Source organism: Aspergillus stella-maris (genome assembly GCF_047715825.1).
Source record: "Aspergillus stella-maris strain CBS 113639 unplaced genomic scaffold BDV14scaffold_51, whole genome shotgun sequence".
Lineage (NCBI taxonomy): Eukaryota > Fungi > Ascomycota > Eurotiomycetes > Eurotiales > Aspergillaceae > Aspergillus > Aspergillus stella-maris.
The window spans coordinates 93,041-114,225 of NW_027396845.1; the positions used below are offsets into that span (position 1 = coordinate 93,041).

General features: G+C 50.5%; 8 protein-coding genes across 8 annotated transcripts; 3 read left to right on the forward strand and 5 right to left on the reverse strand.

Moving 5' to 3' along the window:
- Positions 1-494: 494 nt before the first annotated feature.
- Positions 495-1,943, forward strand: BDV14DRAFT_210600 (bZIP transcription factor; the record flags this gene model as incomplete). The annotated part of the gene is made up of 3 exons (XM_073775935.1): positions 495-887; positions 975-1,370; positions 1,428-1,943. 3 exons carry the CDS (start codon positions 495-497, stop codon positions 1,848-1,850), a joined length of 1,212 nt encoding a protein of 403 aa, XP_073625414.1. The 3' UTR covers positions 1,851-1,943.
- A 2,708-nt stretch (positions 1,944-4,651) lies between these two features.
- On the reverse strand, positions 4,652-6,608 carry BDV14DRAFT_178346 (Zn(II)2Cys6 transcription factor). The gene has a single exon (XM_073769564.1). It carries the CDS (start codon positions 6,246-6,248, stop codon positions 4,872-4,874), a length of 1,377 nt encoding a protein of 458 aa, XP_073625415.1. The 5' UTR covers positions 6,249-6,608; the 3' UTR covers positions 4,652-4,871.
- Positions 6,609-7,920: 1,312 nt separating this feature from the next.
- On the reverse strand, positions 7,921-8,632 carry BDV14DRAFT_178348 (uncharacterized protein; the record flags this gene model as incomplete). Its single annotated transcript, XM_073769565.1, has 1 exon — positions 7,921-8,632. A coding segment is annotated over exon 1 (241 nt), but the record flags the coding sequence as incomplete, so codon positions are not given.
- Positions 8,633-11,586: 2,954 nt separating this feature from the next.
- Positions 11,587-12,630, reverse strand: BDV14DRAFT_106344 (uncharacterized protein). Its single transcript, XM_073765591.1, has 3 exons — positions 12,237-12,630; positions 12,063-12,172; positions 11,587-11,989 (listed from the first exon to the last, which is right to left on the reverse strand). Exons 1-3 carry the CDS (start codon positions 12,510-12,512, stop codon positions 11,815-11,817), a joined length of 561 nt encoding a protein of 186 aa, XP_073625417.1. The 5' UTR covers positions 12,513-12,630; the 3' UTR covers positions 11,587-11,814.
- A 256-nt stretch (positions 12,631-12,886) lies between these two features.
- Positions 12,887-15,312, reverse strand: BDV14DRAFT_178354 (FAD-binding oxidoreductase). The gene is made up of 6 exons (XM_073769566.1): positions 14,950-15,312; positions 14,795-14,887; positions 14,522-14,729; positions 13,469-14,459; positions 13,332-13,396; positions 12,887-13,265 (listed from the first exon to the last, which is right to left on the reverse strand). Exons 1-6 carry the CDS (start codon positions 15,222-15,224, stop codon positions 13,182-13,184), a joined length of 1,716 nt encoding a protein of 571 aa, XP_073625418.1. The 5' UTR covers positions 15,225-15,312; the 3' UTR covers positions 12,887-13,181.
- A 559-nt stretch (positions 15,313-15,871) lies between these two features.
- On the forward strand, positions 15,872-16,629 carry BDV14DRAFT_202787 (putative nucleoside-diphosphate-sugar epimerase; the record flags this gene model as incomplete). The annotated part of the gene is made up of 2 exons (XM_073774126.1): positions 15,872-16,318; positions 16,384-16,629. The coding sequence occupies 2 exons, from the start codon at positions 15,872-15,874 to the stop codon at positions 16,627-16,629; spliced, it is 693 nt and encodes a 230-aa protein (XP_073625419.1).
- A 123-nt stretch (positions 16,630-16,752) lies between these two features.
- BDV14DRAFT_210604 (CCCH zinc finger DNA binding protein) lies at positions 16,753-18,493 on the reverse strand. The gene is made up of 3 exons (XM_073775936.1): positions 18,072-18,493; positions 17,619-17,916; positions 16,753-17,567 (listed from the first exon to the last, which is right to left on the reverse strand). Exons 1-3 carry the CDS (start codon positions 18,354-18,356, stop codon positions 16,822-16,824), a joined length of 1,329 nt encoding a protein of 442 aa, XP_073625420.1. The 5' UTR covers positions 18,357-18,493; the 3' UTR covers positions 16,753-16,821.
- Positions 18,494-19,886: 1,393 nt separating this feature from the next.
- On the forward strand, positions 19,887-20,561 carry BDV14DRAFT_178360 (uncharacterized protein). The gene is made up of 2 exons (XM_073769567.1): positions 19,887-20,143; positions 20,195-20,561. The coding sequence occupies exons 1-2, from the start codon at positions 20,052-20,054 to the stop codon at positions 20,322-20,324; spliced, it is 222 nt and encodes a 73-aa protein (XP_073625421.1). The 5' UTR covers positions 19,887-20,051; the 3' UTR covers positions 20,325-20,561.
- Positions 20,562-21,185: the final 624 nt, after the last annotated feature.

Below are 21,185 nucleotides of genomic sequence, written 5' to 3' on the forward strand. Positions count from 1 at the left end.
GATCCGGAGTACTAACTCTGGTGAGATTATCGGGACGTCATCGAGATAGTCTAGATGGAGAAACAATCCGATAGCGAGGGGAACTGAAGAAAAGTCAACCGTAATGCGATCCAAAGTATTGGTTGTGTGAGGGATGAGGCGGGCTGCGCGTATGACGATCGCGATGGGATCTGGATTCCCGAGGACATGAAGAGTCAGCTCAACCACGGTTTCACATCAGGTAAACCAGGAATTAGAGTAAGCAAGAGTATACTCACCGAGACATTGTCTTCAAAAAAATGTGAAGCCCGAGACCTGGACTAGATAACTCGTAAGAGACGGATGTAAAAAGGTCAGGAAGCCAAGCCAGCGAACCCCGTGGGCAGCCAGCCAGAATGCGGGGTAAGCAGCTGCCTCCGTCACTCGCTTTCTCCGTCCCTGACTCTCTACCGTAATCTCTAATCTCTCCCGATCTCACCTCACCTCACCTTCACATTCACCCACCCACAATCAAAATGGACATATCGTACTCCCCCACAACATCGCCCGCCGACGTGGACGGCACAGCCAACGGCACCGGCGCGCAAAAGAAACGCCGACGCACAGAAGCCCAACTAGCCCGCAAACGCCAAGCAGACCGCATAAACCACAAAGCCAAGCGCGAGCAACAAAAGCGGCAGATGGAGTCGCTCGAAACACAAGTCTCGAATCTGCAATCGGCTGTGCAGAGCCTCACGGACCAGGTGCGCGTTTTGAATGAGCGACTGCGGGATCAGTCGCGGTATTTCTCGTCTTGTTTTGGACTTGATCAGAGTCCTACCAGCGATAGCCCTGGGGGTGCGGGTATCGCTGCCGCTGCCGGTGCCGCGGGTAGCGAAGGCGGGGGCGGGGACTCGAATGGCGCAGGTGTAGGAACTGGGATAGGTTTGGGCATGGGGTTAGGAAGCGGGATGTTTGTCCCTCCTGCCCTCTCTGCTTCTCTTGCACATGCACAGGCGCAGGCTGCCGCGCAGGCGCGCCCGCTTCCGAATGCCCAGGATATGCTCCTTCTCCCCGCTGATAAGCTGCCGATGCTTGTCCCCGCCCCGGCGCTGGGCGAGCCAGATAATAATGTCCCTGTTGACTGCCGGTGCGGCGTCGACCACAGGTCTTACTATGAGTGTCTGGAGTATTCTACTTTCTCGATACTGTTACGGGCGCACCAAGGATTGAACAAGAGTATCTCAAATAGTACGCGGCTACCAAGGACGCCATCGCTAGTTCATGTGTTCAGGCCGACGTCGACGGATAACCCTGTTATTCAGATCCTGGGACTGGTGTTTAGTCAGGTTCGGCCGGCGAATGTGCGGACGTTGTTTGCTTGTTATGTTGTTATGTATCGCTTCCTGCGGGTAAGTATTCCCTCTCCAGCTTTACATCACAAGTATAAAGAAGCTGACGGTTGAAAGTGGCGCCTGTGCCCCGATCCCGAAACTCAATCCGACGTCCCCCCCTGGCTCTATCCTACCGAGATCCAAAAGACCATCCCGCACCCGGTCTGCATAGACTTCCTCCCCTGGCCGAATCTCCGCGATAAACTCATTCACTCCGCCCAACCATACCAGGACCCGCGGCATAGCGTAATAATGTATATGCGAAGCATTCACTTCCGGTGGCCAGAGGACCAGGAGTTCATATATACCACCGAAAGCGGCGAGCTTATGCCTACAGAGGCATTCGAAAGGGGGTTATACGAATACGGCAATTGGAGGGTCAGTGAGGAGTGGGCGGGTATATTCCCGAAGTTGAGAAAGTATGTCAATGTTGGCGTTGGCGATAGAGATCATGTGGATGGGACCGGGGACGTTCCTGTGCAGGCGAATGGGGTTTGATTGATTGTCTGATATGGAATGGTAATATATATGAATGGGCCTCTCTTGGTTTGGGATGGGAATACAGCACCATCGCAGGTTGGCCCGACGTCGCATGTATATACATGATCTTGCTTCTGATTACCGGGTTCCTATGTCAGTTATTCAGCGACCTTTGCAAATTTAGCGAATGCGAATGTACATACTCAACCATTGTAAACTGGCTTAATTTGATCTCGAGCAGCAGCAGTGTTCGGTGGAAAGTTCCTGCCAACCAACAAGATCCTAGAATAGACATCAAGGACATCCCCGTCTTCTAAACGCAAGAATTGCAACATATGCGGGGAGTAAGCTCTCAGCTCATATAATGAGGCGCCGTTGTGACGCTCCTGCATGTCGACCTGGATCGGTGCCACAAAGCAAGGACCAGGTATCTAATGGCAATGATTATCAGGGTCTCGAGTTTCGAGTCTGATTGTGTAACGACCTGTGAGCTTGCGGTTGGGTATAGGTAGGTCAAATCGCGATGGTCAACGGTGACCAAGGTTTCCGACATAGCAGTACAGCATCTCATGTAGTTGAGTTTATACTTTATCTAGAGAGACGAGTCTCAGCCCCGCTCGGTCTCGGAGAATATTGGAATGCTGCTGCGGCTTGACCTTGTACAGAACCGTCTGGTTCAGTATAGATGCCTGACTGGAGTCGCCCTGACTCGTCGAATATGAGTTATTCAGGCGGGTATGTCAGGGGTTCGAAGAGGATTTCATGCCTGGATAAGCCCGGCCCGGACCGCTATTTGCCATTAGTACTATGCCCTTACTGCCGGGCTCCAGAGCAGCTGGTGCTCCAAACAATGTGTTTCGTTTGTGAAAGTGGGGGTTTGATAATTGCGAGATCGAAAGCCCACGGTTATCCCTAGCATTGGTCGGCGGGCAATATGGTCCTTATTAGCTGATTTCGGTCCAATGCCTTCGTAGATAAGTGGTAAAACCATATCTACTAACTGTCAGTCTGCGACCGTCCTATAGGAAGTTAACGATATCTGGAGCTATTAGTAAAGAATGGTATACCTTTGAGAAATCAAGAGGGAGAGGCGAGAAATACAAAGCGAAGTTCATGTAACCAAACAAGAACCGTGTGGGTTTATCCCTTAGAGGGTGCAAATTCAGTTCAGTCAGCCATCGAAGCCACTGCAGAGAAGTCAAAACCGGGGACTTTTTCAAGTCCAAATTGTCTGGTCTTTGGCATGGGAATCACAACGGTTAATACGTTCTTTGGCACGGGACGATAGTAAGGGACGGCAAGATCTTTTCCTTCTCTGCTCAACACACTCAGTCACTACCTCCCGCGATCTTGGACAACAAATCACCGATTACAGCATGAGGCGCTTGCTGAACTATATTCGCGTTGCTTGAACACACCTCCCGAGGGGAACCGTTTGCAAGTGCTAGAGTCGGTAGTTTGATAGGACTTGGTGATGCCTTTTGCGCACAACCCGAGGCCAGAAAAGACACGTAAAGGTTCCGCTGATTGATCGGGGATCGCCTGAGCGTGACTGAATGAAAGAAAGTTTCTAGGCCATTGGTCCGGTCTCCAGCGGAAACGGCGTTTCAAGTCTAACAGTCGCAGAGTGAGCGAAGAGACCTGCGGCAATCACCGGTGACCGTTCTCAGAAAAGCGCATTCTGTTGAGACAATACCGAATGGTCTGTCATACTCGGAGATGTAGAGCAATCAAGTGAGGGTTGGGATTGATACGACCGAGTATTACTGAGAGCAGCTCAGCAGAGCTGTTGACGGAGGACACTTGGATGGATGGTCGGAATGTTAAAGCGGACGGCACCGATGAAGTGAGCTCTCCTCTCAGAACTGTCACGGCTTGTGAATTGGAAGCGATGATTCGGGTGAGTGCTAAGCCAACTTTCCAGATCAGCCCATACGGTGTCCTTGGCACCTCCCGCATGTAGCTGGGGTTCATCAAGCCTTCCTTTTATGAGAAATTCGACTCATTGCGCTCTACTGCCGCTTCTGTATCGAGGAACTACTTACGCAACACGTCCTTAGCCATCCGCCCTCGGTGATTGATCAGTTGGAACTAGCTCGGTGCTGGTAGAACACAATCACGAAATATCTGCGACAGGGAAACAGACACGTTTCGATGTGACACCACTGAAACCCCGATGGCAAAGATTGATCTATCCAAAACTATGCTTAGGGCGTGATATTGCGAAGGTATCGAGCAGCGAAACGATCGGCTCTCTACGCAAACGATCTGCAGTAACGGCTTTTTATCCATTGTTGCGCCGAACTATGTGCGTCCGCGTGCGACACATACTCGTTCATTTCCGACGCCGGTCTGTCTTCCTCGGACATCAACTTCCTACTTTTGTGTTTGAATACCATGCGTGCCAGCTTGACCGCGATGGCGGGACCACGGCTACCGGGCGAGCAGACTGTCTCCCCAGACTAGAAGTGTATTCTGTTAAATCAAACTACAGCAGCCCCTTAAACTAAATGGCGGTCAATCTTCAAACCAGAATTTTGTGGACGAAACGATTGTTGGTTTCTGGTAGGCCGTATCAGGCCAGCGAGATATCCCACCCATGTTTCACGACGGCAACGGAGGCAACAACAAGCCTGAGAACGCGTGGGTTGCCAGCGGAGGAAAATGGTGCTTGGCTTATTGGCGTATCCCACGTCCGCGTACCATGATTCCATCGGGTTATTACTTGGTGCTGGACAGCCCGGCTAGTGGATCCCATCGGCGATCTACGTTTGTGACTGCTCACAAATCGGCATACATATCCAAGCAAATTATGGGCGGCCAGATATAACGTCAAACTTTGATCCACAGTCCGATCTCAAACATAAAGATGGGTGTATTGCCCTGCTACAAAAATCTCGACGACAAAACCTGGCACCGCGTATCTACAGATAACGCTTCCAACCGCCACCCATGGTCCAGCTACTGCCGCCCATTGCCAGGAGAGATCAACCTGACGGCAACCAACATACCCAAATAATCAAAGCTACCTCAACACAATTATGCTTGGCGAAGTATGTCGATAGTCTCTGAAGACACGGCGCGGAGACACTTTCGAAGGTCCTCCTCTAATTGCGAGAGCGTCGACCCCGACAATGGAGATGCTCGCATCAATTCAAACTGCGAATTATCTACATTGCCTCCACTGGAGCTGAATGCAGCGGCCGAGGAAAGAGAACTTTTTAGTCGCATGTTTTCCAAGCGCAATGCAAGTACGTTGACTAACCGCTGTACCCGGTGTAACTCGCTGAGCACTAGTTGCGCGGCCATGCGATTCGGGTTGTCGTTATTGCCATAATGTCCCCCGATAGGAGCAGCCGTATACGGCGCTTGATCCGCGAAAGGACTGCGACCGACGCTTTCTGATTGATTGACATAGTCTCGTTCCCACATCATACCCTCTCGAAAAGAGGTCATTTGCCCCTTGGCTGCGGCAATGTACCAACTCATGACCTTGAAGACTGCCAATGAGACGATAGATATCATATACCCGTCATGCGAGCAAGAACAATCTAAAACATCATTGATGGTGTCGATGATCTGCTTGTTCTCTGAAACCACTGTCTCGAGTGTCCGGATGTGTGTCTTTTGTTCCCCACAAGGGAACCTGCATGCCATCGACGTACTTGGAAACAAATTCCTGAAGACATCTAGGATAATGGTCAGACAGCTTCCCGAATGATGCGAGTTGGTATCGGCGGTATGGGTCGATTTGATATCCGAGACTGCTGGCGTGGGAAATACTGGCAGGTCGGGCACCGACATTGAACGCGTAAAATCCTCACCAGTCATGGGATCAAGGATGGAGTTGGCAAAGTGAGGCGATGGAATGACGGATGCAAACATGTCATCAACATCTGCGGGCAAGGGAATCAGGGAGGTGAGGTCGCTGACATCGGCAGTGAACGCATTGGGCGACAGTAAGGACCGCCAAATATCTGGAGTCTGTGGTATACATTGGTCTTGTGATGTCTCGTGGTACGGAACGGTCGTGATGGGTGTCAATAGAGGGGTTTGCGTGGATGTGCTGGAGGCTTGTGCTGCCTGCGATACGGCCGGCGGCTGAGTGAGGGAGAAGCATGCTGGCTGGATTGCTGACGAAGTCGTCGGGTCATCTGCTATCCTTGCCAGTGATCCCGACAGAGACGGCTGATTGACGGTTCGTGACGTGCGACCCGTTCGGCGTGATATTTTGTATTCGCAATCCAGACGTCGCCGAACACAACGACTACATATCGGCTTTTCCTTATTGCATTTGACCTTCGAATTCGCGCAATGGATACAGCTGTCACGAAGCTTGCGGGGTTGCTGGCCGGTTGAGAGGCGATGAGGCCTGGGCTGCGGTGGAATTATGTCTGCTGCGACGGAATCCGTCATCGTGGCCAGCGAGAGATGAGCAAATTCTCTTGAACAAGGGGTGGCAGTATGTCGAGGTGTCGGAAGGCGAAGAGCACTGTGAAGAGGTTTACGCTGAATAGATCCGACTGGGGTGACCGAGCATTGTTGTTCTGTCGGCCAATTTTTGTATTCTTGTGTTCGCAATTGAGATGGCCGGACCCCTCTGCCTCGGGGATCTGCTGCGTTTATCCTGAGATTTTGCGACGCCAAAGTTTGCTTTTTTCCCTCCGTGAGAGGGGAACAGCAGCTCAGTGACGAGTAACCCAACTCGGCAATTGCACGGTGGCCATGGGACTTGTGGTAGGTCGATCAAACATGGGGCTGCAGCGCCTGCAGGAGCTAACGCGATTCAGAATTAATACTTCGGACCCAGAGGGAATACAAATACAGCTCTTCGCGGTGGCCAGGTTCATCATGCACTAGCGCTGAGCTGGCGGTGCTATTCTTTGTCAAAGTATCGACTGTTAACCGCCACTCTACCGGCAACTTGTACCGTCCATCAAGTGGGACCAGCATCCGACTCCCGCGGAAGTCTACCTGGGTTCCTGTCTCGGCTGTTCATTATACTCCTACTGATGTCTTGCTTTGCCAACGAAGGCGAACAGAGTATACTTTGCATCGACAGTGGTTCATGAGTCGTCTAGCAACAACGCTCGAATGTCTATTCCCCTGCTCGGCTGTCTCAACCGCCCCACGGTTAATTAATGCATGTTGCCCACTCCTGAGCGCCTACAGGGCAACTGCTACCAAAGCCGTGGAATCCGCATTTGTCGACTACTGCATGAAGACAGATCGAGCGATCGATCTTTCCATGTGGTCTGCGACGATGGTCCAACACCAACTTCGAGGATGACTAGCTTGAGCGAGTGAAGAAAGATCCTGGTTGTAGTATTTCAAATTCGGCCACAACACCACCGGGAACCGTTGTGCTGATGCTAACTATCATGAGTTGGGCTAGTGCAATTTGCGGCACATTTTAAATCTAGGCGTTTTGATTATCAGCACCTCTCATCTAATAACGGCGCCATCCCCTGGACGAACCAAGCGCCTGGGCAGCTGACGGCCCGGGTCGCGCTGATCCATCCTCCAAGCCTCCATAAGTCTGCCGCCAGAGTGTGGAGTTCGCATGGCGATTGAACATCATACCTTGCGCAACATCTGCAGAAGCCAGAAACCCAACTCGGAATGCCTACTTGAGGCGGTCAATATCATTTTGCACTCGGAGAATGTACACTTTGGACATATTTTACGTCCGTCTGCTGCCCCATGGCCAGTCTTTCTTAGCCCGACGGTTCTACTTCAGCGAGAAGATCCATGTCTTTTGAGGGTGACTGGCGCCAGTGAAGCTGACAGCACGGGGTATTCGTCAACTGAATGTAATGAATCCAGCGTCCACCTACCTAAGCATCCGATAACCCTTACCATCGGACTAGGGGATATTCACATGTCATTGGGACGAATCATCGCCTCCGCCGGCTCTCACTCTGCCTCTCCCCTTGAATGGACAGTGCTAGCAGTGTCATGCGCGTCGTAAGAGCGCCCTTTTCATGCAAGATTACGCTTTTGATAAGATCATCTCCGATCAAGAAGCAGATTATGCGGAAACCTTGCAAATCGATTACCGTTCTAGATATATCTAGCGTGGTGTCAGAAAAAAAAAAAAAAAAAAAAAAAAAAAAAAAAAAACCGATAGTGTACCCTGTCTGCGCCGCGACGGAATTAGTGGATACCGAAATATCTTGGAGAGATTCCTTTAAAAAAGGCCAAATTACTGTCTGCAGTTGTGTACTCCCGACGTTTGTCTGATGTTTTGACGACCTGAGCATCACCTCAGGTAGTATTGAATTGATGTTTGGCTCCTTAGTACAACCTTCGACAAAATGTGGACAATCCTTCTGTTGCGCTGACAAAAGATGTTCGTTGTCTCAATTCTGACGATGCCGCTCGAATCTCTGTACGCTTTTCTTTTGCTATTTCAAACCATCGTTCGCTGGGTCGGTGATTACCTCACAAGGACAAGGAGGCGCCTAGAGCATAGGAAGCAATCGCAATTCAGCCTGAAACTTTGCATCAGTGGGGGCCGCGGAATTAAGTCAAGTTGTTGCCATCCAATATTTGAACGCAGGATGCCAACATCGACCAAAACGAACAACATCTCAGAGGACGTCCACGTAACAACATCTGCTGCCAGAGGTGGAGGCTCCTTCGGTGTTTGTTCCTTCTTAGCCGACGATCGGTCACTCCCAGTCGACGGCTTGCCACTCCGCAAACCGCGCTTATGGCGAATACAAATGTCGGACTGCAACCTTCGATGTCGTCGTGGTTCATTGTCATGCTCAATTGGCGCACCGCTTGCTATGGATGATATCGTTAAGATTTGGAATTAGTGCCCATGCTGAGATGAAGCTCATTCTTACAGGGATGGCTATAAAACTTCCCTGGCAGCTGTGTATTGTTGGTGACATGGGGCTTCGCGATCAGTCCTTTCACGGCTACAGTTCTTCGCTTGATTGGATCGATAAGTCACTGTACTCAGTGCCCAGTGCTCAGCAGGGTGGATTCATCCTCCCCTCCTACCTCGTTTCCAGCCCTGGCCGTGAGGGGACACGGAAAAAGCAAAACTGACCCAGCCAGCCTAGCCCGCATGAGGGGAACAGGCGCACAGCAGGACTGCTGAATAGGCCCATCGCAAAGCAGCAATTGCGACACATTCTTGATATGTGAAACCCACCTGGCCAGTCCTGCCCGCCATGCGGAATCTATCCGCCTGGCTGGCTCTGTTATGAACCTGACCAAGACGCACTGTGCGTAATCCAAGAGGGCGATGATCATTGGACAGCTCAGTCACCTGGGCCTTGAACACAACTGGGCCAACGTGCAATGTGACAATCATACAGGAATATATCCCTGAATACAGGGCAAACCAGGGACTGTACGCCTGCGACACCTAACCCGCCATCTGCTGGGTCTACGTTGGCAACACTAGCCCTTTGCTCTGGACCGTGCTATTTTGGAGCTACTGAGCTCGACTGAATTTTGCTGTGCCACCTGAGGCTCTCATCCTCTACTTTAAAGGTGAGACACATCTAATCTCCTAGGCTCGACAACTTCAATCGCTTTCGCATGGGTTCCGCCAGATTCGGCAACCCGGCTCGCTTGGAAGATCCGCCCCCATCATAGTCCTGGGACTGCACATTCCAATGTCGCCCGATTGTCAAAGTAGCGACACTGGACCTTCGGACCATGGTTGTGCCAGATCATCGATTGCCCACTTACCGTGCACGATCAATAGCATCGAAGGCTCTTTGTTGTGACATTGAGACCTTATGTCATCTGTCCTTTCAAGTGCCCATTGGCTACGTGGCATTGAGGATCACTGTGCAACCTCATGGCGATAAATGGATAGCAGTGCGATCCCGCCTGAACCCAACCCGCTTGGCTCTTCAGGCATGAGCAAGGATTAGACCGCCTCCCTTGCAGTCAATCCGCTTGATCTTGTCTCAGTACTACTGTTCAATAACACAGCGAACTGTTGTAGCGGACTGTGACATCTGGTCCTTTCCTACATTGTGGTGTTGTTTGAAACTCAAAAACAAGGCCCCGCCAATGGGAGGGTGGTGATGGCTGCAACATGTGCCAACCTGTCTCAGTACAGTCGACAAATTTATCGCCCAGTTACTCCAAATGTCACTCAGGACTCGATTCTTGGATCCCGGCAATTCGAGGCGTCGTGGACGGCCACCGGAACCTAGATCGCCAACTGTCCTCGGTTCTCCCGCAATCGTCCCCGATCAAGGCTCGCAAAAGTACGGGTAGCAAGACGATTAATGGTACCCCTATGGAGGCGCATTCCCACTTGCACCACGCCCCGCAGCCCTTATCCAACTTTCATGTATACCTGGTCTCTGAGCGGACGACTCATGAACCGGCCGCCATCTACGGCATGCCCAAGTATCTCCTCGCCGTATGCTTTAGTGCATTGTCTTGAAGCCTGCAACTATTTGTCAAACACGTCGGCTAAATCAGCCGAAAATCGCAAGCCCCTTGCAGACCAGGTTCGAGCCCTTTGACCGGGGCAAGGCTGTCGCAAACGGCCGTCCAATCAATGCTCAACGATGCCGATGCGAAAAAGCAACGAGCTCTGCCACCGCTCCGGAATCGGTGTTTACCTCTCCTATGTACCTCAAATCTTGGTCAAGAAGTTTGCTTGTCACGCTGCGCTCTGCAATCCTACGCCACTCCCGATTTCCTTGACCGATCGTCGCTCCTGCCCGTGCAATCGGACCCGAAGGAAGTGGCTGACGAACCTTAATCGAGCTGTCAGAGGGATCTCTGCCCTGCTGGGTGGCCGTTTGAATTGAATCCTGAACGGTCGCTGCAGAAATGACACGAGGTGCAAGTTTTCAGCAACCTTCCAACACACTCTGCGCAATCACGGTTTTCAAACCCAGGGGGGAAATGTATTACAGCTGCGCCATTCAAGTGGCGTGGAGTTGAAATTGCATTTTATATTCCTCTGGTTTGGTTTTGAATAGGATCGCTTGCGGAGCAAAACATACGATCCTTCGACAAAGTACGTTCTGCTTCAAACTGCGCCTAGGCCGCCATCGCCGTAATCTCAATCAACGATTGAAGAAGCGATCGTTCACAAAATTCGGCAGTTCATTGAGACGGTAAGCGATCCATGTCAATACGAATCCATGGAGGCAAGATCACTAGTCTTTGAAACCATAGCGAGTTGCCTTGTCTCGGGTCGATCTTCGTCTTTGGGCGCTCATTGCTCGTTGCTCGGCGCTAGGTGCCTAAGAGAAGATTGTCTCATTCGTCTAAACACTCTTCGCGAGTTCTTGCTTATGCGGCCGCCTTACTAGGCTCTGCGACAACTGTGGTTTATTGCCAATAGGAAGCATTGCCCCTGCCGGCACTTACGGAACCAAAAGCTCTATCTTGAGACTGTTTAACGCGAACTGCAAACTTTCAAACTTAAGCCACCGTTTACCACGCTTCAGATCCACTCTCCCGTCCTGATTCAGATTAGCATTGGGGAAAGATATCCTACGAACATCCCACGCGGGATGAGACAACATCATCTAGGCAATGCGCACTTTCCAATGATCGGATACGGATACACCGCTCAGCCTCGACCCTGAAAAGACGATAACCCCCGTTCGACGCGTCGAAGAAATTGCCTCATCGCTCCTCGGAGGTGGACTTGGTGGCCTCGGAGCTGATTTTCTATGCTCCTTGGCCTTTTGTTACCTCCACTACACTTTCGGTACGGGAGAAAATCCGAGACTGAGGACCTGCACTTGGCCTCAAGGGAACGTAGCAGGTGTCTGAAATTGGGCACCTAACGCGATTAAAACACAGATGGTAGGTCTATTTCTTCCGCGACCCGCCCATCGGGCCTCCTCCACCTATTTCACCCTTCAGACACGCAAATCCAACCCCCCAGGAACCACATAACCGAACCCTACGCCGTCGCGTCGCTCTTTTATCCATCACCAAAAACGGTTTACAGCTGTCATCACGGTTCTCACATCCGTTATTCCTCCCCGGGCGGGAGAAGACCGGCAATGGGTTTCCCATCAAGCCGTCCACCCGAATTTATCTCGAAGATCTCCGCGTCGCCTGTTCCGGTATAGAAGTCGGCCATCCATTCGACGAGGAATGTAGCGTAGTTTGTCCACACCAGTTCAGGGATCGTTGTTTGGAGGTAGCTGTGATTCAGCAAAGATCAGTATCTTTTGAACATGCAGCCTCAAGGCATTCAACAAGGAAGTAATGACGTACGCAAACCCAAACCCATGAAGCGCCTCATTCGCATATGTGATCGTCCCCGAGATGGAAACTAGAATCCTCTCGTCCGCCTCGTTCGTGAAAACAAGCTGGTTCTCCCAGCGCTACAACACCCATTAGCTACGCAGTCCATTGTTGTCCATATTAGGAGAATGAAGGTAAACGTACAGAATACTCCCCCTCTTCAGCAGGAAGAACAGTCTCAATAGCAGCCGTCAGATTACCGATAATTTCGCCCTCGAATATCCCGGACACGGATCCGCCGCGGTTAGGGACAGCTGCGATTGTTCCTCCGCCTGGGATTGTAGTGTTGTATGGAAGAGCTGCGAGAAGCTGGACTTGGAAGACGGGTTTCGTGAGGGGGTGCTTGAATGTTCCGTTTGTGAGGGGCGTTGCCAGTGTACTCCCTACAAGAGCGAGGAGGGAGAATATGCTGGTTAACATGCTTACAATGTGTTTGGCAATAGCTGAATGAAGCTGATCTCTTGGTGGATTCTGATCTCTAGTTATAGCTACAAGTATATCAGGGACATGTCCGTCTTTATACCTCGTCAAGGACAGGCCCGCGCAGGAACATCCTAGTTGCGGTATAGCTTCAGGCCCCAGATTGTGACAAGTACTCTATAGCCTTGAACGCTGATTTCACAGCTATAATACAGCCTCATTAAATCTCAGAAGTATCAGCTCATAATAGCCAAGCTCGAACGCGCTCTTGGCAAAAAGCGGGATGGGCCGCCGCGCCGAATGGTTCCCGATTGGGATGCTTGGCAGGTAGCCTGGCGCTGAGCGGAATCTGGATACTGGACGGAGCCGATCGACCACTACGTGTATATTGCGAGTGACTTGGTTGGGTCAACTATTTCACCTATGATCCTTCTGGGACATATACAGCATATATTGACGAAAGGGCCGGGATGCGAAGGTGAGGAATTATAGTTTGAGAGTCCTATTCGCATTTCCCATCATCTATACCAACACAACATATTCATGCAATCGCTTCGCGCCGGCACATTGCAGGCCGAAACATGCCATGCCGATTGCGAGATATGATACGTCGTTCAGACGCGTATCAACCATGTAAAGAACGAATGCAAGGTGCCTATATCTTAGTCCTTATGCGGATCGGTGATGGCGATACCTTTCAGGCCATATACCTTGCTTCCCTGGCGCAAGGATACCATTCGGATCGACGGTGTCCTAGGAGCTTACAGTCAGAACTCGGAATGGTCATCTATATGAAAGTATTGCAGAAATTGTACTTACCTTGATGCTCTCCACGAGCCTCCTATATGCGTGATCATTGAAGTCATTAAGCGCAGCAATACGGTCTACAGTATAACCCGTTAGTCAAAACCGCCTCATTCCGGATCCGCATTTACCCAGGCGAACCCTGGACTCACCCATATGCTGCACATGTCCCCTATACATCCCATACCCCCTCTCCCTCGCAATCTCATGAAGCGCCATAAACAACCCATGCACCGCCTCCCTCTGTCCCTCATCAAACTGATCAAAGCTCCACATATTCGTAACGATAACATGCCTCTCATGCATAAAGAAATCAACCATGAGATCATTCCCCGAGGCCTCGAAGATGGGTTTCACCGTGCGCATCCAGTCCAGTATTTCCTTGCCAGAAGACGGGATGATAGGTGCGTAGTCGCCATGTGCCGGTTTGCCTTTCCCATCTTTTTTTAGAGGCCAATTAACCAGCGGTAATGCCATGAGACTCGGTACGCCGGCTAGGACATTCCCGTGTTCGAAGGGGATGGATGATGCGTCTAGCAGTTCGCCCTTTTTGTCTGCGGCGAAGAAGTGGCCTGTTAATGTACCAGTTGGAACTAACTCCCCCAGTCGCTCCTTGATATCATCGAAATGAGCCTGGACAATTCGTTTCGTGCCGTAGAGCCCGAATTTCGCGACCCAGTACCCCAGTCCATGCTTCTGTTGGAGTTCCTTTACCCGATTTTCGGGTATCGCACCCTCACCCGCCCAAAACTCGTTTCGTCGCCCGTATATACTCAATCCCTCAAGTATATTTCCAACCCACACAGCCCCTGTAATCGTCCCATCCCGTCTCATAACACCGAATGCATCAACCAGCCCCTCTAAGTCCCCAAACTCATTGACGGAGAAAGAACAAGACATGAATGCCTCTGGCTGCGGGGTAAGCCAAAGACTCATCTTCGTAACGACGCCCAGATTGCTTTGCCAGAATAGACCCTCGATTGATGGTCCAAATGTAAACTTTGATAAGTGCGCTGAGGGAGAGTTCGAGATCCCGAATTGCCCTGTTCGGATTAGGGATCCGTCAGCAAGCATGATTTCCATCCCGGAAACGGATTGGTGGTGGCTGAAATTTTGGCCGAAGCCTGTGCCGCGGTCGAGTGTCTACGCCAATGATACTGATCAGCCTCTCTGCCTATACTAGAAGGGGTAGGATGGGCGCATACATTCCCAACAACACTCCCCCACCCCAAAGAGGGCGTACTAGGCCAGACTTTCTTCCCGTGCGATTTGCAGTACTCGTAGAGTTCCGTCCATGTCACGCCTGGTTCGACGACGGCGTAGTGAAAGGTATCGTTCACTTCGAGGATGCGGTTCATGCGGTGCAGGTCTAGGGCTACGGAGCCGGAGAGGACGGGGGCGGGACCGCCGTACCTGCATGGTCTTGTCAATGCTGGGTCTTGAATGAAGGGTGGATCGGAAGAGAAGGTGAGGCAGACCCAAGGTTTTTCCCGCGCGAGAAAGTCCATAAGGGTAGCGAGAATTTATTCGCGATTTTTAGGACGGAGGATAACTCCTCTGTTGATGAGGGACTGTACACCTGTTAGCTATATCTCTCCAGTCCCAGCTTCCCAGACAAATAGATATAACTCACGTCACAGCAGCAGAAGGAACCTTCCTCCTCCCCTCATCGTGTTCATAAACATCATAAGGATCAACATAATCAACCAGCGCCTCACCCACAAAAACATTCTCGAGTCCGACGGCGCTAATGAATTCGCCGATGGCTTGCTCGAAGTCGATTTGGTTTAAATTTGGAGGCAGAACAGCGGGGATTTCCTTCTTTGGTGGGGAGAATGTTGCTCTGTGCGCGGATTCGTAGGTTAAGTCGTGGTTGAAGTAGGTTTTGGGGTTTGGGGTGGATGTCATTTTGAGGTTGATATTCGTTGACTTTTTTTTAGACTTCAGGGGCAAAGTGTTGGAATTAGGGCTCGGGTATATTATCCTGATATTGAAGGGAGGCTTGATATAGGTAGAGGGTCTGAGAGCGAGGGCCGGATAGGTAGGCGCCAGCTAGCAAAACACCCCTCCGTACTTTTGCGGCGGGGTAGATCGCTCAAGGCATGTCACTTGGCAATAGCTTTGTAGCAACCTATGACGTATAAAGGAGGGTTCCCAGGCGGCTCCAGGCGACTGATAGGGCGCAGTGCATCCCCCCATTGCTGGATTGGTATAGCTCATCTGCAGCCAAGAGCACAGTGGGGTAGCCTGCAAGGCTGAATCGTGGACCCAGTACATCAGCAGCATCTACAGCCATGGCCAATGTACCTTGGAGCCCAGATGGAACTATAAAAGACCCATAATCGCAACCATAAGTGCAAATAATGCTGAGCTAGGGCACGCATACGGTACAACACCTCCAAACCGCACAGCCCCACACCCAAATAAGTCACGGAGTTAGCGGCGATTAGCACAGCCCGGATATAAGACGTCTTCACTCCCCCTTCCACCCATCATTTCACCATCATCACATCCTGTATCGCGCTTTGTAATCTGGACGAGAGGGGATCGACATCATGAAAATTATCCTCGCCGGCGCAACAGGCTACATAGGCCAGACCCTCCTGAATCAATGTCTCGCGCACCCAAGCGTAACTTCCGTCCTCGCACTTACTCGTCGCGAAATCGATACCAAACACCCAAAGCTCCGAACGTACATCATGTCTACCACCGACTGGACAACATACTGTACCCCAGCCCTTCAGTCTGAACTCCGCGGTGCAAGTGCTTGTCTCTGGACGATTGGGATTGTGCCTGGGAAGGCGAGGGATGATGACCTTACGAAGAAGGTATCTGTGGAATTTCCAAGGGCTGCGGCGGAGGCTTTTTCAAGGGGGTTTGAGGGGGATGGAGGGGGTAAAAAGGAAGGGGGGAAATTTCGATTTGTCTTTGTTTCTGGGTCAGCGGCGATACGGGACCAGACTGCGGAGTTGTGGTATTGGGGCGGTTATCGGAAGTTGAGGGTACACTCTTCCAGATACCCTCATAAACCTTCTGTGGATTAGCTTTGACTAACTTCAAGGCGCAGGGTGAATCTGAGAATGTCCTCTTCCGGCATGAAGAGGCGCATCCCGGCACATTCGAAACGTACATCATGCGGCCTGGCCCTGTGCCGTCTACTTTTTGGTCGGTTAGGGATACGGTTGCGGGGTTCCTTGGGTTTATTAATGTCGAGGTGCTTTCTAGAGCGATGATTAAAGTTGCGCTTAATGGGAGTCATGGTGGGGAGAGAACGTTTTATAATGCTGCTATGAAAGAGCTAGGGAGGGAGTAATCTAGTTTCTAGACTTATCTCTTGGTGGCTTCTTCGTACCTTCTCTATTCTTGGTTTATTGCTATGACAATTTGATACGCTGGCATTCTTGACTGCTATAACAAACAAACAACAAAACATACACTGAACATGACCAACCAGGACAATAGGAGCAAGCAGAATCACAAGAACAATACCTACTTCAACAGAAGCCTAACTAATTTGATGATCATCGATAGTCGCAGTAATAGTCGTGTCAACATTGTGCATATGACCATCAAATTTACATCTACCCGAGTCCAAATGAGGGCAGTTTTTATGCTGAGGGCAACGATGACCATAAATGCAACTGACGTCGCGACAATCAAGTCCACTAGCACATGGACTCATTCTCGCTATAAACATGAGATCAGTGAGTTCCTGCGCGCTAAGTCTAGGCGAATGATTATGGGTGCAGCTCTTGTAGTGGCACGTTCCAAGGTGGTGTTGGTTACATAGCTTGCGCCGTTTAAGAGCGGTGATCTTTTCTTGGGAAGATATATGTAATGAACGGTCGACACGCTCCCCGCAGCTGTTTACACAGAGCCACAGTTGCGGTTTCTGGGCGGCTGCAGAGTTGCTTGAAGTGGTCGCTGCGGTACGTGATGTGGTCGGAGCCCTAGCTGCAGAGGCATAGTTTCCATTTGGTGTCGCTGGGGGGGTAATCGCTCGATCCACATTGCCCCAAGAAACTCTTCTTTCGACCTTTAACTTGGATGACATGAAAACATCATCAAACGACACGGTTTCAAAGTCGTCAATCATCTCTCTTATCTCGAAGGCGAACGGAGGGCCCTCGACCAGGGTGATCCGGTTGGATCGTAGATGCTGGCGTAGAAGATGAGCGTAACCGTTGTCAGCCGAGCCACAGAACAAGACCCGACGGCAGTGGACGTCCAGGACATCCTGATTGAAAAGTGCTATTCAATACCATGATCAGTCTAGAAAATTGACTGCTTGGGGAGGACTACCTCTCAGCTTAACGTCCGATCCTTCCTTCCCAGATCCAACATCCACAAAGTCACACAGCTCGTGCCCTCTGTTGAAGCCTTGAACAAAGGACATTAAGTTTTCACTATCAGGGATGATATCGGCATTACGGTATGCTTTGGTCAGTCCCTCCACGTTCGCGTACACGCGGATCTTAATCAACGCATGAGCAGGCACGTTGGGATCAACTTTCCGAACGTGTTCTTTCACAGCCTGTATCAAGCAATAGGCAGCTTCCTGGCCACCGATTTTGCCATTTTTCATGAACTTCTCTTGGAACTGATGGGAAGATCAGTTCATATCCACGTCTAAGAGAGCGATTAAACTCACGTTCATGCCATCACCGTCAACCAATACGGAAATAAAGGTCAGTTTATCCTTGAAACAAGAGTTTAGCGCCATTTAAAAGCATACAGATAGCGACGATCACAGACCTGTTCCAGTCTCAAATGCCCAAGGTCATCTTTGTGCTTCAGGCTTTCGTCTCGATAGGACTCGATGGTACGCTGCTTCTCGTCGATTATATTATCTCTGGCTCGAACTTCCGCCTCAAACGCTTTTGTATAATCCAAGAGCTCCTTAAAGCCCAGGAGTTCAGTTCGTGGCACCAGCCATACATCAGAGCCATATAGTAAACTGACCTTGAACAAGTTATTCTTACTAGACTCATTGGCACATAAGTCTTCGTAGCGCCGGGTCAAGCCGTGAATGTCGAACATATTGACGCCACAAATGCCGTCACTGAGTTGAACCACAACACATCGGAAAACCTTGAAAAGAGGGCAGAATATTTATAAATGCGATCAAAGACACGTCACACTGATCAGTTTCAAACGGCAAGGCAGTTTTGTCGAAGCGCCGGCGTTGTAGCACCAACAATTTGCTTCGCCCGATATCTGCTACGGGCGCGTAAAACCAATCAATTTCGCCAAGCCAAGGCTTTCAATTTACTAAATCGTGGACTTGCTGTCGAGAGCCGGGATGTGAAGCCATAGTCTTGTGCTCCAGTACAGAGCCAGTCATAGCATGGGCGTCTTGGCTATGGTTGGCCAGGTCGCGCCTCGAGGCTGCCATCCCTGAAAACAGCGGGGGGCAGCCAACCACAGCAACTCGATTCCGAGAGTGGCTCATTATGGAGCTTGGAATGTTCTCGACAGTACTATGCTGTGCCGCAAATACAACGCGTCGAGGAAGAAGGAGAAATAAGTAGCAATCTCATTCGTAGCTCAGTACAGCGGTTCGCAATGTGAGGCTTAGGAGTAGGGGGGTCACCCCGAGCGGAAAGTTGAGAGCAAACCATCGAAAGCTTTGGACTTAGCTTCACGCGAATGGTATATATATACATATATATATATATATATAAGGGGACATCGTGTCCAATGGATGCCTGTCGCTTCTTGTCCGGATATCGTATCTTCCCCAGGTGCAGTGTAGTCATACGGCAGGTACCCCCAAGATCCCGGAGAGGAAGGCGCGACTCACAGCCCTGGCCACACCAATTAGAGACCACTGGCTCTGGGGAGGCGCAGTTTAACCCGCTTTTTAGTAGCCTAGCAAATCTGTTAAGATACTTCCTCGCCGCTACCTACATCTGCTGCGGTGCGGGTAACAATAATCTCGATGCGGAGACGGCGGAGATCAGTCACACTCTTGAAGGCCAATCCACGATACAATCTGAGTCACACAGCCCAATTCAGGCGCGTGGAAATATAGACTATGCGTGACTAGTCAGGTTAAGGCTACATGCGGGCGGTTGTTGGGAGAACTTGGATAGGGCTCGGCAGCATACCAACTTGGCCCTGGCTCATCTTGATCCGAACAACGAAGAAACGGTGCAACGCTTGACGAAATCAGGATGGAACAGTATTATTCAATCACTCATTTATATTTCTTTGACTCTCTCCAACTGTCCTGTGAAACTACCCCCAACATAAAAAAGGACAATGCCAACCTTAGAACGCAAATCGTGAGCTTGGAGCTTTTCAACACAATCTTCATCATCAAAAAGTTATTTGAGTACATTTGGGGCTGAATATGAGGAGAAATGTTGAGATCGGGCAACTGTCGCCACCAGTCATTTTATCTCTTGAGTCGGGCGCGTTCTACTGCTGTTTAGCATGTAGAGGTAAACGCAGTGCAAGCACAAATATTGTTCAATACAGCTAATGTTTTATCCTAAGGAAAGATCAAACTCAAGGTTCTCCTTACGGTCGATGGCTTCTAAGCCTGGGCGGGTTTGTAGATTTTCGTCTCAGTGAAGATATACATTTCAGGCCCTAGCAACGCTCCACAAAGACCAACTACCACAACGATTAAGCAGGATAACCACGGGCATCTGGAACAAACTTGAATATTTATTTTGCAACATTCGCTTGAAAACAATAAATAAAATAAGGTATCCCGAAGGAAACAAAATGCGATCGCTCGTGCTCCTTTCACCCCCATCTAATCTCTCAGGCGCCGTCCATTATACCAAAGCCCAAGATAAACCAACCATAAACACCGCCTTAACAAATCAGTTCAACTCTCAAAGCTGGATAGGCCACAACGGACTTACAATATCGACTATACTGTATTTATCCTCCCACCAGGCGCCTTCCCTCCCTGCACAGTCGTCGTGGTGGACATCGGTACCGGCGATACCCTACTCCCCGATGACCCAGAGGGATGGCTGGATGTACTCATAACGGGTCGCGGAGCCCGAGCTTCCCTCTCGGCAGCCTTTTTGGCGTGGTGTTTCCGCGCGTAACTGTTTGCGAAGCCGAGGCAGAGACACATTTTGTTTTTGCTTGTTTGGTTTTGATTGCTGTGGGTCGCTCGCTGTATGGAGTGTGGTTCGTTCAAGTATTGAGGCTGCACCTCAAGGATGGTGATGGATGAGTAGGTAGGTAGGTATGATGATAGTATGGTTACCTAAGAGTTAGACCAAACGAACCGTTCAATCTGGGACAAACCTCACCATATATTCTCCCCCTCAGGGGCCACCTAACGACAACAAGCTTTGGCCCCATCAGCCGCAGCAGGGCTGTGTACACTTTCCCCCAAATGACCCAATAAAAGGCCGCTAAGAGCGTCGATCGAGGCTTGACTGATCTCCACAAGGCTCGTTGGCATTTCCGCTGTGGCTCTAAGCTGTCGTTGAGTGGAAAGTATGGTAAGGCTCAGCGCGATGCGCATACTACATTCGGATAGGGCTTTGTACTTCCCTTTCAGCTCTTCAGCTGGGCTCACATTTGACATGTTCGATATGCGTGAATCGGGGCTGAGCTCTGCATAAGCCTTAGCGGACACGTATCCATCCCTCTTACAGGGAAGATCGTCGGGGCTCCTTGAACGCCTTATTACTATTTCTTACTAGCTGGTACGATAGGTCCAGCCATATCATCCGCTCATCTTCTCCGTTTGATTGTATAAGTAGGTAGGTAGGCAGCTAAGCTAGCTAAGTATCTTCTATTTCCGATAACGGGTTGAGGGTCCCTCCACGAATCCCGCAATCGAGTAATCAAGATTTGACAGACTTAATCTAGGGTGTCATCGTCTTATGGACT

What these genes read in the sequence shown, in the direction of transcription:
- BDV14DRAFT_178346 (XM_073769564.1), bottom strand. Translation starts at nt 6,248, where the DNA reads ATGACGGATTCCGTCGCAGCAGACATAATTCCACCGCAGCCCAGGCCT.
- BDV14DRAFT_106344 (XM_073765591.1), bottom strand. Translation starts at nt 12,512, where the DNA reads ATGTTAACCAGCATATTCTCCCTCCTCGCTCTTGTAGGGAGTACACTG. An exon ending in CTGAAGAGGGGGAGTATTCT is followed by an intron (nt 12,173 to 12,236) that starts GTACGTTTACCT and finishes TGGGTGTTGTAG; the next exon opens with CGCTGGGAGAACCAGCTTGT. An exon ending in CTTCATGGGTTTGGGTTTGC is followed by an intron (nt 11,990 to 12,062) that starts GTACGTCATTAC and finishes GCTGAATCACAG; the next exon opens with CTACCTCCAAACAACGATCC.
- BDV14DRAFT_178354 (XM_073769566.1), bottom strand. Translation starts at nt 15,224, where the DNA reads ATGACATCCACCCCAAACCCCAAAACCTACTTCAACCACGACTTAACC. An exon ending in TCGCGCGGGAAAAACCTTGG is followed by an intron (nt 14,730 to 14,794) that starts GTCTGCCTCACC and finishes AAGACCATGCAG; the next exon opens with GTACGGCGGTCCCGCCCCCG. An exon ending in GGGGGAGTGTTGTTGGGAAT is followed by an intron (nt 14,460 to 14,521) that starts GTATGCGCCCAT and finishes TCATTGGCGTAG; the next exon opens with ACACTCGACCGCGGCACAGG.
- BDV14DRAFT_210604 (XM_073775936.1), bottom strand. Translation starts at nt 18,356, where the DNA reads ATGTTCGACATTCACGGCTTGACCCGGCGCTACGAAGACTTATGTGCC. An exon ending in GGCATTTGAGACTGGAACAG is followed by an intron (nt 17,917 to 18,071) that starts GTCTGTGATCGT and finishes TCTTCCCATCAG; the next exon opens with TTCCAAGAGAAGTTCATGAA. An exon ending in ATCGGACGTTAAGCTGAGAG is followed by an intron (nt 17,568 to 17,618) that starts GTAGTCCTCCCC and finishes GGTATTGAATAG; the next exon opens with CACTTTTCAATCAGGATGTC.
- BDV14DRAFT_178360 (XM_073769567.1), top strand. Translation starts at nt 20,052, where the DNA reads ATGCGATCGCTCGTGCTCCTTTCACCCCCATCTAATCTCTCAGGCGCC. An exon ending in AAACCAACCATAAACACCGC is followed by an intron (nt 20,144 to 20,194) that starts CTTAACAAATCA and finishes CAACGGACTTAC; the next exon opens with AATATCGACTATACTGTATT.